Genomic DNA, 12,819 nt, shown 5'->3' on the forward strand with positions numbered 1-12,819 from the left:
GGATGTGAACCGTATGTGCAGTTGACGGACTTTGAGCGAGGGCGTATAGTGGGCATGCGGGAGGCCGGGTGGACGTACCGCCGAATTGCTCAACACGTGGGGCGTGAGGTCTCCACAGTACATCGATGTTGTCGCCAGTGGTCGGCGGAAGGTGCACGTGCCCGTCAACCTGGGACCGGACCGCAGCGACGCACGGATGCACGCCAAGACCGTAGGATCCTACGCAGTGCCGTAGGGGACCGCACCGCCACTTCCCAGCAAATTAGGGACACTGTTGCTCTTGGGGTATCGGCGAGGACCATTCCCAACCGTCTCCATGAAGCTGGGCTACGGTCCCGCACACCGTTAGGCCGTCTTCCGCTCACGCCCCAACATCGTGCAGCCCGCCTCCAGTGGTGTCGCGACAGGCGTGAAAGGAGGGACGAATGGAGACGTGTCGTCTTCAGCGATGAGAGTCGCTTCTGCCTTGGTGCCAATGATGGTCGTATGCGTGTTTGGCGCCGTGCAGGTGAGCGCCACAATCAAGACTGCATGCGACCGAGGCACACAGGGCCAACACCCAGTATCATGGTGTGGGGAGCTATCTCCTACACTGGCCGTACACCACTGGTGATCGTCGAGGGGACACTGAATAGTGCACGGTACATCCAAACCGTCATCGAACCCATCGTTCTACCATTCCTAGACCGGCAAGGGAACTTGCTGTTCCAACAGGACAATGCACGTCCGCATGTATCCCGTGCCACCCAACGTGCTCTAGAAGGTGTAAGTCAACTACCCTGGCCAGCAAGATCTCCGGATCTGTCCCCCATTGAGCATGTTTGGGACTGGATGAAGCGTCGTCTCACGCAGTCTGCACGTCCAGCACGAACGCTGGTCCAACTGAGGCGCCAGGTGGAAATGGCATGGCAAGCCGTTCCACAGGACTACATCCAGCATCTCTACGATCGTCTCCATGGGAGAATAGCAGCCTGCATTGCTGCGAAAGGTGGATATACACTGTACTAGTGCCGACATTGTGCATGCTCTGTTGCCTGTGTCTATGTGCCTGTGGTTCCGTCAGTGTGATCATGTGATGTATCTGACCCCAGGAATGTGTCAATAAAGTTTCCCCTTCCTGGGACAATGAATTCACGGTGTTCTTATTTCAATTTCCAGGAGTGTAGTTGACATAATATTTATCACCTGCTTCCAAAAAAGGACATTTTTGGATTCTCACAGTTACTGTGCCTACACTTCTTGTTTTGGTGCATGCAATAAATTTTTCATTTTAAAAATTACCTAACAAATTGTATGTTTAGCTGCTTCGAAGAATTTTTCATTTTAGTAATGATGCTGTTTCGATTTTACAGTTCAGTGTACTTGTGGGGTGGCGAGTGAAAAAATTTTATGTTGTTGCCTTTCTCAACACAGGCTCTCTAGCTACAATGTTGGCAACCAGAAAGTGATTAGCAAAAATGTGATGCCTGTAATTAAAGTTCACTGTGCCCACTCTGATGGAGAAATAAAGGTATTGATCATTGAAGTTCATTACGCTGAGGATTTAGGATGATGTCTGGGATTAATAGAAAATGCAGTTTACTACAATATTCACTATGTTCTGAAAACGATAAAGCGTAAAGTTCCAGACAAAAGTTTACCCAAGCAATGCTACTATCAGCTCTTGTACTATCAGAGCTGTTCAGAGTCTATTGCGCGGATCCTATTATCCCTACATGACGAAACTGTTCCACAATTGTTATCGATGTAAATGTTCAAAGTGAATACTCGCCAAAATTTGATGTTAATACTCATCAAACACCACGCTAGTAACGATAGAAGGTCTGTCCTGCGGCGACACATGAAAATACGACATACGCAAACTGAGAATAAATCACTGAAGTCGTTCCGCAATTAACACTTTACCCCAATGTGAACTCATTGTTACGTGCATACTGAGTTATGTAATACAGCATCCAAAGCTGTTCCTTGCACCTGCACAGACGCGATGCGGCTTCCGACATGGAGTGTGCTCTGATACGAATCTAGAAGAGAACTGAGACCTGAATCCAGCTCACAGCGCTCTTATTTATATAGCCGCTGCGTGGACTGCCGAAAATGCAGCCGACAAAATTTGCCATCCTGACTAGCAGCTGGGGCTAGTAGAGCACCACTTCAAGTTACTAAATAATTAATTGCTTCTTTCACTGAAGGCCGATGAAGCTCTCAATTTAATTGTGCAATCAGCACACAGGTAAGTATCTATAATAAAATTCTGATGTGGCTAGGTTAGATACTTTTGGCGATAGAATTGTTTTAGTTGTACTGCACGCAGTAGATGAGCTCTGAACTTTACCTTTGGAGAGATGCTACAGCTGTAGTTTTATAGCTACCTTTTGGAAACTTCTCACATCTTATCTCCGTTCTTCTTAAATCTAAACATCCTTGCTTTATCTAATCACTTACTTAATCTATCTTGCTTCCGTACTTTTAGGACACAAAAGCAGAAGATCATGAGTTTCAACCAAAATATTTCTTTGTGAGATCCAGCATGCTGTTTCCGTTAAATTACAATGAAAAAGGAATCCGAAAATAAATTTTGATGTTTCTAGCTCCTTTCTGTTGCACCGATGATTGATACATAAAACGTTCAAATTTCGAAAACTGGTAAAGTTACTAAACTGAAGCTTAACACATTATCATTTTAGCATCACTCCTGACGTGCTATTAACTTTACAGATTATGTACTTTAATTTTAAAATATTGCGCAACATTCGTGACATCATAGCTAGTTTCAGCGGACTAGGCTGGCACACAATGGAAAGCATATGAATTCTATATGGCATGAGTAGGCTGCTTCCTTACATACTGTTTACAAAACTTCTTCAAAATTTGGATGTGTAGTGCTTAAGATTTCACAGTTCTAGAAATGTGGGAAATTTGTTGCAGATACTTATTGCACACTTGCTTGTTATTTTGATCCTCAGTTTGATGCAGCTCTCCATGCCAATCCATACCATGCAGATCTCTTCGTATCTGTATAACAGACTACATCAGTTTGGATGAGCTTACTGTGTTTATACATTAGTCTCCTTGTACAGTTTTTACTCCCACCACTCCAAAAATCCCCTTCCCCACATACAATCACTTACCTGCGTTACCAAAATGGTGATTTGTTGATGCTTCAGGACATGTCCTATCAACCAATTCCTTCTGTTTGTCTGTGCCATGCATTTCTTGTCCCCCCGATTTCAATTCGGAAGCTGTTCACCTACCTAATCTTCAGTGTTCCTTGGTAGCGTGGCATCTCCTAAGCTTGTGTTCTCTTCGTGCCTAAACTGTTTATCATCCGTGTCTAACTCGTGTACAAGTTTACACTACTGACAAATACGTTTGGAGAAAGCTTCCAAACACTTACATGTATATTCAATGTTATCATATTTCTCTTATGCAGGAAGGCTTTCCTTACTTGTTACAGACGCCAAATCCAGGAAGCTCTGAACCAGCAGACATTCCACCAGTTCAAAGCATATGCTGAGCAGCAGTATCCTGGAAACCCGGAACAGGTGAGCTGGTTTGATGTGTAATGTCCGACGGAAGCAAGGACCATTGCACTATACTTACTGTCATAGACTGACACCAATATTTCTTGTCTTCAGTTGCTACTGAGGCATGAAACTGAACACTCTTTTTATTCTGTTTTGTTACTTGCCTCATTCCAAGAATTGTTCCCTGATAGAAGCTGTTCCTCAATCAAGCAGGTTCCACTAACTTTTTCTGTGACTGCTTTATTTTGTTCTAAGGTCTGAACATGTTGCAAGGTTCATTCTGTATGTGTACATAAAAGTGTGTATTCATGAGTTTCATATTAGTACACAAATGTAAAAAAAGGCCCACGTGGATCTGAACTCTGAGGATTTATAGAAGATTATATGCTTCGATAAATGTATCTTTGTGGTCTTTTAATGTTTCAAGTGGAAGGGGTCAGGTTTCAGCCAACTGCTTTTCTTTTCTGGGCTTATTCTAACCTCGGTTTTGTATGTATATGGGATAGAGAGGGGACCACCAGCAATACCTCTACTTAGCAGCTTCCACCCATTCCACACCAAGAAGTCCCTTCCATACAGCCTAGTCCCCCTCGGGCGTCGCATCTGTAATGGCGAGCAGTCCCCCTCGAAATACACCGAGGGTCTCACTGAGGCCTTCACAGATTGTAATTATTCTCCCAAGCTTGTACAGAATCAGATTTCCGTGGCCTATCCTGCTAGTCCCCCCATACCTTCCGAAGTCCTGCAGAGGAGCATCGCCTTAATGACTAAGTACCACCCAAGACCAGAACAATTGAATCACATTCTCCACCAGGATTTCGACCACCGCTCGTCGTGCCCTGAAATGAGGAATGTTATACCCACTGCCCTTCCTAACCCTCCCACAGTGGTATTCTGCTGCCCACCGAACCTACACAATATCCTCGTCCATCCCTGTACGACCCCTCTTCCCAACCTCCAACCCCTTGCCGCACGGCTCATCCCTGTACTAGACCTCGAAGCAAGACCTGTCCCGTACATCCTTCCACGGCCTCGTACGTCAGTCCGGTCAGAAGCATCACATATACCGTCAGATTCAGGGCTACCAGTGAAACCGGTCGCGTGATTTACGAGCCAACTGCAACCTCTGTGCTGTGTTCTATGTGGCCGTGACAACAGACAAGCTGGCCGTTCGCACGAACGGCCATTGACAGACTGTGACCGAGAAACGGCTGGACCACCCAGTTGCTGAGCATGCTGTCCAGCACAGCATTCTTCATTTTAATGACTGCTTCACGTCCTGTGCACCACTCCAGCGTTTCTGGAATGCACAGGTTGAAACTCTCCCTGCAGTATAAACCTTCCGGTCTCAACCTTCGTTAGTCATTATCCTTTACCCACCTATCCCCTTGCCTGTTCCCACTACAGCACTATGCAGCCCTCTGTTCCACCGAAACACCCGCAGTCATTTCACTTCTCTCCTTTCCCGCTGTCTCACTCCCCACACACCCCTTGCCTTCTGTCTAACCTCCTGACTGCACCTAGCTGCCCTACCCTCTCTCCACCTCATCCATGTGTGTCCCCCCAAGCAGCACTTTACTGCCCCCCACCCCTACCCTGCTACTGCTATCCCTCGCTTTCCCCACCTCAGCCTCCTCCTTAGCCCCACCAACCAGATTGCTTTTCCTATCTTGCTCTGCTGTTTGCGGTCTGGCCTCTCCAGCCAGAGACTATGGCCACGTGTGTGAGCTGCATTTGTGTTTGCGCGCGCACTTGTTTGTGTGTGTTTGTTTGTTTGTTGTCCAATTCCGATGAAGGCCTTTTTGGCCGACAGCTTACCTGTTTGACAGTCTTTTTGTTGGCCCCATCTGTGACTCAACATCACCACTATGTGGTGAGTAGCAATTTATCCTTTCCGTAACATTCCTGAAGTTAGTATTTTTGCGAATGCTTTACTTTATGTATAAAAAATTAAAGACGATAATTTAAAGATTATTCTTTTCCTATTTAAGCAGTGTGTATCATGCAATTATAAGGAAATTCTTTGACTAAAAAAATTGATTCTTTTGCATTTTGTTGCCTCGTCTCAAAACTCGGTAATTAACTTATCTTTATTGTCAGTAAGTGTTATGACGGGTCAGAATTAAGAACTCTACTGCATTTCAGTCAGAAAGTTTGCAGTGAAAAATGTAATTGCTGGATTTTTTACATTTGCTGCACAAAATGTAGCCAACATATGCAAATTATTTTTAAATCTCGGAGGAGAGTCACGTCCCAGTCCAAACTGGAGTTAATATGTTTTATATACCACTACAAGTTGTACTTGTTACGCTGTCAGTCCCGTTTGATCACGTACGTCAAATTCAATACAAAATTGAATTGTAATTGCGACATATTCTATTCTCTGAGGTGCCGGACAGGTACCGGACTATCTTTCCCGTTCAGACCGCAGTAGCTCAGTAAAATCCAAGTCGAGGGAAGATGTTGTGATTTGCAGCAAGCAGTGCTGGTGAGGCAACTGCAGGAGCAGCACTACCACCAGTACATGCAGCAGCTCTACATCCAGCAGCAGCAGCAGCAGCAGCAACAGCAAGGGAGGGCCGTGCCCGGCGCCATGGATGGCGACACAGACGAGCAGGCCAGGCTGCTGCAGCACCTCGGCTCCAACGGCACGCTGTCACCCCGGGGCGAGGACAGTGACGACGAGGACGAAAATGGAGGTGCGCTACAAATACTGCTGGGCACGTTTTTCTGTTACCCACGTCAAGAAAATTTCGCTAAGTAGGGCATCTTGGCACTTTTCTTCGCATACCGGCAAAATAAAAATTTCTGTTATTTTTAGGCGATGACGATTTACGGCTTTTTAATATTTTTGATAACTCGTGATTTGGCTCGATAGTAGAAGTCAGTGATGGGGGACCTTTTGAAGGTGCTCTCTTTGGTTACAGAGCATTGCAGAGATGTTCTCTATGGTTGCTGAGGATGTTTGAAATGACTTCTATAATCAGTGACACTGTTTTTAAAATAAGAGAGAATGCCACTTCAGCTTGGCTTCATGCTTCACCCTGTTAACATATTTTTATATTTATATAATTATTTTGTATTTACTCATCAGGAAGATATGGATTTTCTTAATTACACTTATACAGGTATACAGTAATATTTTACATTAAAAATTACACATTAGATTTGGATTTTAGATTAAAATACACAAGTTAGATTTTTGAATATCATGTTGTTGTTGCTGCTGCTTTTTATGTTCTTATCTTCAGCCCAAAGACTGATTTGATGCAGCATTCCATACTAGTGTGTCCCATACAAGTCTCTTCAGCTCTGTACAACTACTGCAACCTACATTTATTTGAAACTGTTTACTGAATTCATCCCTTGGTCTCCATCTGCAGTTTTACCTCTCACACTTCCCTCCATTACCAAATTGATGATTTCTACATGCCTCAGTACTTGCTCTATCAACCAGTTCCTGTTACTTAAGATTTTCAAAGAGTGCATTCCAATCAGTGTTGCAAACACCTTCTGTAAACCTACAAATGCTATAAATATAGATTTACTTATATTTAACCTATCTTCCGAGATAAATTATAGGATCGGTATCACCTCACGTGTTCCTACATTTTGCCAAAACACGAACTAAAAGTTGTCTGAAGTAATTGCAACCATTCACCAAACTGATCTTCCTGAAGGTTGGTTGCTACCAGTTTTTCCATTCTTCTGTAAATAATTTGTGACAGTGTTTGGAATTTTTGGCTTACTAAATTGGTGGTTCAGTCAGCAACACCTTTCTTTGAAATTGGTACTATTGCATTCTTCTTTAGGTCCGATGGTATTTCGTCTGTGTCATATGTCTTGCACACTAGGTGGAATACTTTTGTCATGTTTGACTCTCCTGAGAATCTCAATAATTCAGAGGAAATGTCTGCTCCAGTGTATGACTTTCACATAGAGCTTTCAGTACTCTGTCAAGTTCTGTCCTGTCTCGTACCTCATCATTTCTTTCTGTAATATTGTCCTCCAGTTTCTGTCCCTAATATGGACACACTACAAATTCATTACATCTTTCAGCTTTCCATCCTCCCAGAAATAATGTTGTTCATGCTGCCACAATTCACTAATTCATACTATATCCAACCTCAGACTATACATTTCCCTTTTAAAATTCTCTAAGCTATGTACCCAGCTAAGGCACTGACCATTCCACACTGTGACCCTTAGAATACCCCCCCCCCCCCCCCACCCCTCTCACACAAGTCACTCCCAATGAAGAAATGCTCTTAAACAGTCACCACTTGGAGATCCAAATAGTGAACTATTTTTACCTCTGGCACATTTTACATAAGAGGATGGCATCACTGTTTAACCATACGGTAGAGCTGTATATCCTTGGGAAAAATAATGACTGCAGTTTCCCCTTGCTTTCAGCTGTTTACAGTACCAGCACACCAACGCTGTTTTGACTAATATTACAAGGCCAGATCAGTCAATCATCCAGATGGTTGCACTTCATACTACATACTGGTACTGAAAGGTCATTATAGCTTGTTTGAAATCACGTTACAAGTATTTGTGGCATTAAGGTGCAAACAATTAGTTATGAACTACTCTCAGACCTGTTCAGCTACCATTTGAGCTTTGTCTGCTAGAGATGTTGAGAGGTTCCTGAACTAAGAATTTTTCAGACCCCTCAAAAAGTGTGCTAATAAGTAGACTTGTAGAAATATCATTTAAATGGTTTAATAAAAAATTATGTAGCTTGTCTCCCTTGGAATGATATGAACAACTTTAGTGATTATTGAAAAGTGTTTAAATTTCAGGTGGTCTGCCAACTCCGTCGGCTGCTTCGATGTGGACTCGAAAGGACATACGCGAATTCAAGGAAGCTATTCGAAGGGAGTCGGGAGATGCCATCATAAAGGTTGGCCACGGAGAAACAGTAACGGTGAGATCATCGTACACATGTGCATCAGTTCAATGTTGTGTGGCGCTGCTTCTCAGCTAAGTCCTAACTTTTCTGCAACCAGTACAAACCAGTCTATAAAGCGAGAGTAATTGTTAATAAATTGCAAATAATTCATTAATTGAGAGTGCCTTGAGTGGGTCCACCAGATTCCTGTTCTGGGACTCTCACAACATTGATTTTGCCTGGAGAGCTAGAAGCCGTTTTTCAGACTCTTCACAAGCTTCAGTGCTGTTCTGTTATTTTATTTCCTGTCTCACAAATACCAGGTGTGTGTGTGTGTGTGTGTGTGTGTGTGTGTGTGTATCAGACTGGCATGATATTTAAAAAAGATCTATTATTCATATTATTTGCATTAATTTTTTTTTTTAAAATGACCGGTTTCAGTTTAACTTGAACCTTCCTCAGATCTGTAGACGACAGAATGTACCCCAGAATGTACCTGATTGTATTGATTAGAAGGGTAACCTGTCCAACTTCAGCAAAAATGTACATGCCCTGTTACATAATAAAATAATGGTTTAGTAGAATCCACATTATTAATATAACTCACAAGGCTACTGCCAACAGGTGGATGATGATGATGATAATAATAATAATAATAATAATAATAATAATAATAATGTTTTCTGGTCATTCTTCTGAGTGGTTTGATGCAGCCCACCACAAATTCCTCTCCTGTGCCAACCTCTTCATCTTAGAGTAGCAGTTGCAACAGACATCCTCAATAATTTGCTGGATGTATTCTGGCCTCTGTCTTCCTCTACAGTTTTTACCATCTACAGTTCCCTCTAGTACCACAGGAGTTATTCCTTAATGTCTCAACAGATGTCCTATCACCCTGTCCCTTCTTCTTGTCAGTGTATTCCACATATTCCTTTTCTCTGCAATCCTGCTCAGAACCTCCCCATTCCTTACTTTATCAGTCCACATAATTTTCAACATTTGTCTGTAGCACCACATCTAAAATGCTTTGAATCTCTTCTGTTATGGTTTTCCCATAGTCCATGTTTCACTGCTGTCCAGTGCTGCACTCGGAATGTACATTCTCTGAAATTACTTCCTCCAATTAAGGCCTATGTTTGATACTAGTAGACTTCTCTTGGCCAGGAATGCGCTTTCTGCTAGAGCTAGACTGCTTTTGATGTCCTCCTTGGGTTATTTTGCTGCCTAGGTAATAGAATTCCTTAACATCATTTACTTCATGACCACCAGTCCTGATGTTAAGTTTCTCATTGTTCTCATTTTTGCTAATTCTCATTACTTTACTCTTTCTTTGATTTACTCTCAATCCGTATTATGTACTCATTAGACTGTTCAATCCATCCAGCAGATCATGTAATTTTTCTTCACTTTCTCTGCAGATAGCAATATCATCAGCAATTCGTATAATTGTTGTCCTAATTGTTGTCCTTTCACCTTGGATTTAAATTCCACTCCTGAACCCTTCTTTCATGTCCATCATTGTTTCTTCGATTTATAGATTAAACAGTAAGGGTGAAAGACTACTCCCTGTTCTACACCCTTTTTAATCCGACCACTCTGTTCTTCACTTTTCAGTCTTATTATTCCCTCTAGGTTCCTGCACATGTTGTTCATTACCTGTCCCTCCCAATAGCATAACCAACCTCAGAATTTTTAACATCTTGCACCATTTGACATTATTGAACGCTTTTTCCAGGTTAACAAATCTTACAAATGTGTCTTGATTTTTCTTTTACTTTGCTCCCATTGTCAACTGCAACATCAGAATTGCCTCTCTGGTGGATTTATCTTTCCTAAAGCCAAACTAATTATCTAACAGATTCTCAATTTTCATTTCCATTCTTCTGTATATTATTCTTCTCAGCAACTTTAATGCATGAGCTGTTAAGCTGATTGTACGATAATTCTCTCACTTGTCAGCTCTTACAGTTTTTGGAATTGTGTGGATGATATTTTTCTGAAAGTCAGATGGTATATTGCTGGACTCATAGATTCTACACTCATATGCGAATAGTCATTTTGTTGCCACTTCCACCAATGATTTTAGAAATTCTGATAGAATGTTATCTATCCCTTCTGCCTTATTTGATCTTAAGTCCTCCAAAGCTCTCTTAAATTATGATCCTGAGAGTGGATCACCTCTCTCTTCTAAATCTACTCCTATCTCTTCTTTTATCATATCAGACAAATCTTTCCCTCGTAGAGGCTTTCAGTGTACTCTTTCCACCTATCTGCTCTCCCCTCTGCATTTAACAGTGGAATACCCTTTGCCCTCTTTAACACTTTGCTGTCCAAACATCTCGTACAAATTGATTCGCTTGGCACCGGCTGCCCTAATTCAGATTACTTGGCTTGTCACCGGCCATTCTTGGCATTATTTGGAGATTATAAATTGTTAAGTTTTACTAATCTCATCATTAGTTCTCATAAGTTCACAGCCGTGTTCCCCTACTTTCATGAAATTTCAGATGTATACATATGTAAATAAATACAAAATTTGTTTGTTTCATATATTTGTTTATTTGCACAGGGTCCGGTTGGTAGGACATGTTCTGAGGCATCAAGGGTTCACAAATTTAGCATTGGAGGGCAGCGTGGAGGGTAAAAATCGTAGAGGGAGACCAAGAGATGAATACACTAAGCAGATTCAGAAGGATGTAGGTTGCAGTAAGTACTGGGAGATGAAGCAGCTTGCACAGGATAGAGTAGCATGGAGAGCTGCATCAAACCAGTCTCAGGACTGAAGACGACAACAACAACTTGGTACTTAGTATTTCTCTTTCATATGATATGCAACAAAACAGTCTCCAAGATGTAACGCAACTCCTCAAGACTTGCACATTAAGTTTGATGTTCTCCTTTTTATGTTTTTGGAAGATACATGGAAGTTCCTTGTTTTCGTTTATTCATTTCGGAAATAAGTATTAGTTGGTGTTGCTTTATATAACCAGAAAGTCTGTCAACTGGATCCTGATGAGACGTACGCGATGTAGTGGCAGCCTCCAAGTTTTGCTCAGAAGCAGGTACATGGTCTTTTATCGGCGAAACAGACATTTTCAGTAAAAAATCGTTAAATCGGAGACTCTTTGTGTTCTGTAATGAAATATTGCCATGTACAGAATGCATTAAATAATATGCAATTAAAGAGGTAGATGCAAACCTTTTTTGACCATTTTATAGTTTTTCTCTATATAGGATAATAACTCAAATATTTTCGAAGTTCTCCATACCTGTGCAAGTACTTCACCTTTGCGTTGATGACAAGCTTCAAACACATTGACTTTTCGCTCACTTTAATTTTTTTTGCAAATCATCTATTTGGCCATATCATTCCACAAACTTAAATTTTCTTTTCAGGTAACTTCTCTTCAAGTTCTACACTGTTACAATAATTATCCATGTAGAGGTGATGCCACTTTCCATAAGGTGTCAGTAGTTCTATCTTTGTTTTTGCTAAAGGCTGTCGAGCATCAGAATAATCTTGAATGATGAACTGTATCTCGTACTCAAATCACACAACATCTGAATGAGTATTCCATATTTCATAATCTTCAACGGATTGTAAACTTTAAAATGGTATCATTCCTTCATCAATTGAGATGTTTTGACTTAGACTAAAAGTTTCTTTAAACTTTTTAGAAAAATAAGCAATTACGAATTGCACTTTGAAAAGCTAGTCGGCATTATCCGGTTTATTGTTATTGTTGGAAAAATGTAAAAATGATAATATTTGTCTGAATCAGTTGTGGGACATCGTTTTGTGAAATATCGGTGTTTATATCAACAAATTCGTTGACCAATAATCTTCTATCCATGATTTTTTTACAAATCCCCTAAGGATAGCAAGCCCAAACCATTTTCACAATTTTCTGAGTTCGGGTCCCGTAACATCGACAAATTTGGCATTTTTTAAATCCAGTTTCCTTCTATCGCAATTTTGACTGTAGTACTTGTTGGTTTCATTGTTAATATATTCAAATAGATCATTCCAAACTTATAATTCTATGATATCTTTGATGCTCTGTGTATCTTTGGGAAATACGTTTGGATCCACAGATCCTTCAAATTATTTATTGGCACTCGGTAAATAAAATTCTGACCACTGTGCACTGACTTCTTCGTCTGATCCATCCGAATCAGTTGGCAACAGTAGTGTTCGCTGAATTCTTCATGGATGTATTTCACTATCTTCTGACGATTCTGCTTCACTTTTATTTTTTTGATATGCATTGTGTTCTTCCCAATTGGCCAAATCGTCAGGAACATTAGACAAGACGTCCGCGCACTCATCGTCAATAATCATATCGTGTCTTTTGTCTGCCATGATGAAAGGGCACAAGTACTTATAAAAACAAA

General features: G+C 41.4%; 1 protein-coding gene across 1 annotated transcript in view; it reads left to right on the forward strand.

The window, feature by feature from the left end:
- Window positions 1-12,819, forward strand: part of LOC124717024 (Golgi resident protein GCP60) — a 90,695-nt gene that overhangs the window by 53,523 nt on the left and 24,353 nt on the right. Inside the window, exons 5-7 of the mRNA XM_047243677.1 lie at window positions 3,458-3,545; window positions 6,004-6,226; window positions 8,336-8,460. Coding sequence (XP_047099633.1) covers window positions 3,458-3,545; window positions 6,004-6,226; window positions 8,336-8,460 — 436 coding nt within the window. The remainder of the gene's footprint in view (window positions 1-3,457; window positions 3,546-6,003; window positions 6,227-8,335; window positions 8,461-12,819) is intronic.

The sequence above is a fragment of the Schistocerca piceifrons genome, chromosome 9 (assembly GCF_021461385.2).
Source record: "Schistocerca piceifrons isolate TAMUIC-IGC-003096 chromosome 9, iqSchPice1.1, whole genome shotgun sequence".
Lineage (NCBI taxonomy): Eukaryota > Metazoa > Arthropoda > Insecta > Orthoptera > Acrididae > Schistocerca > Schistocerca piceifrons.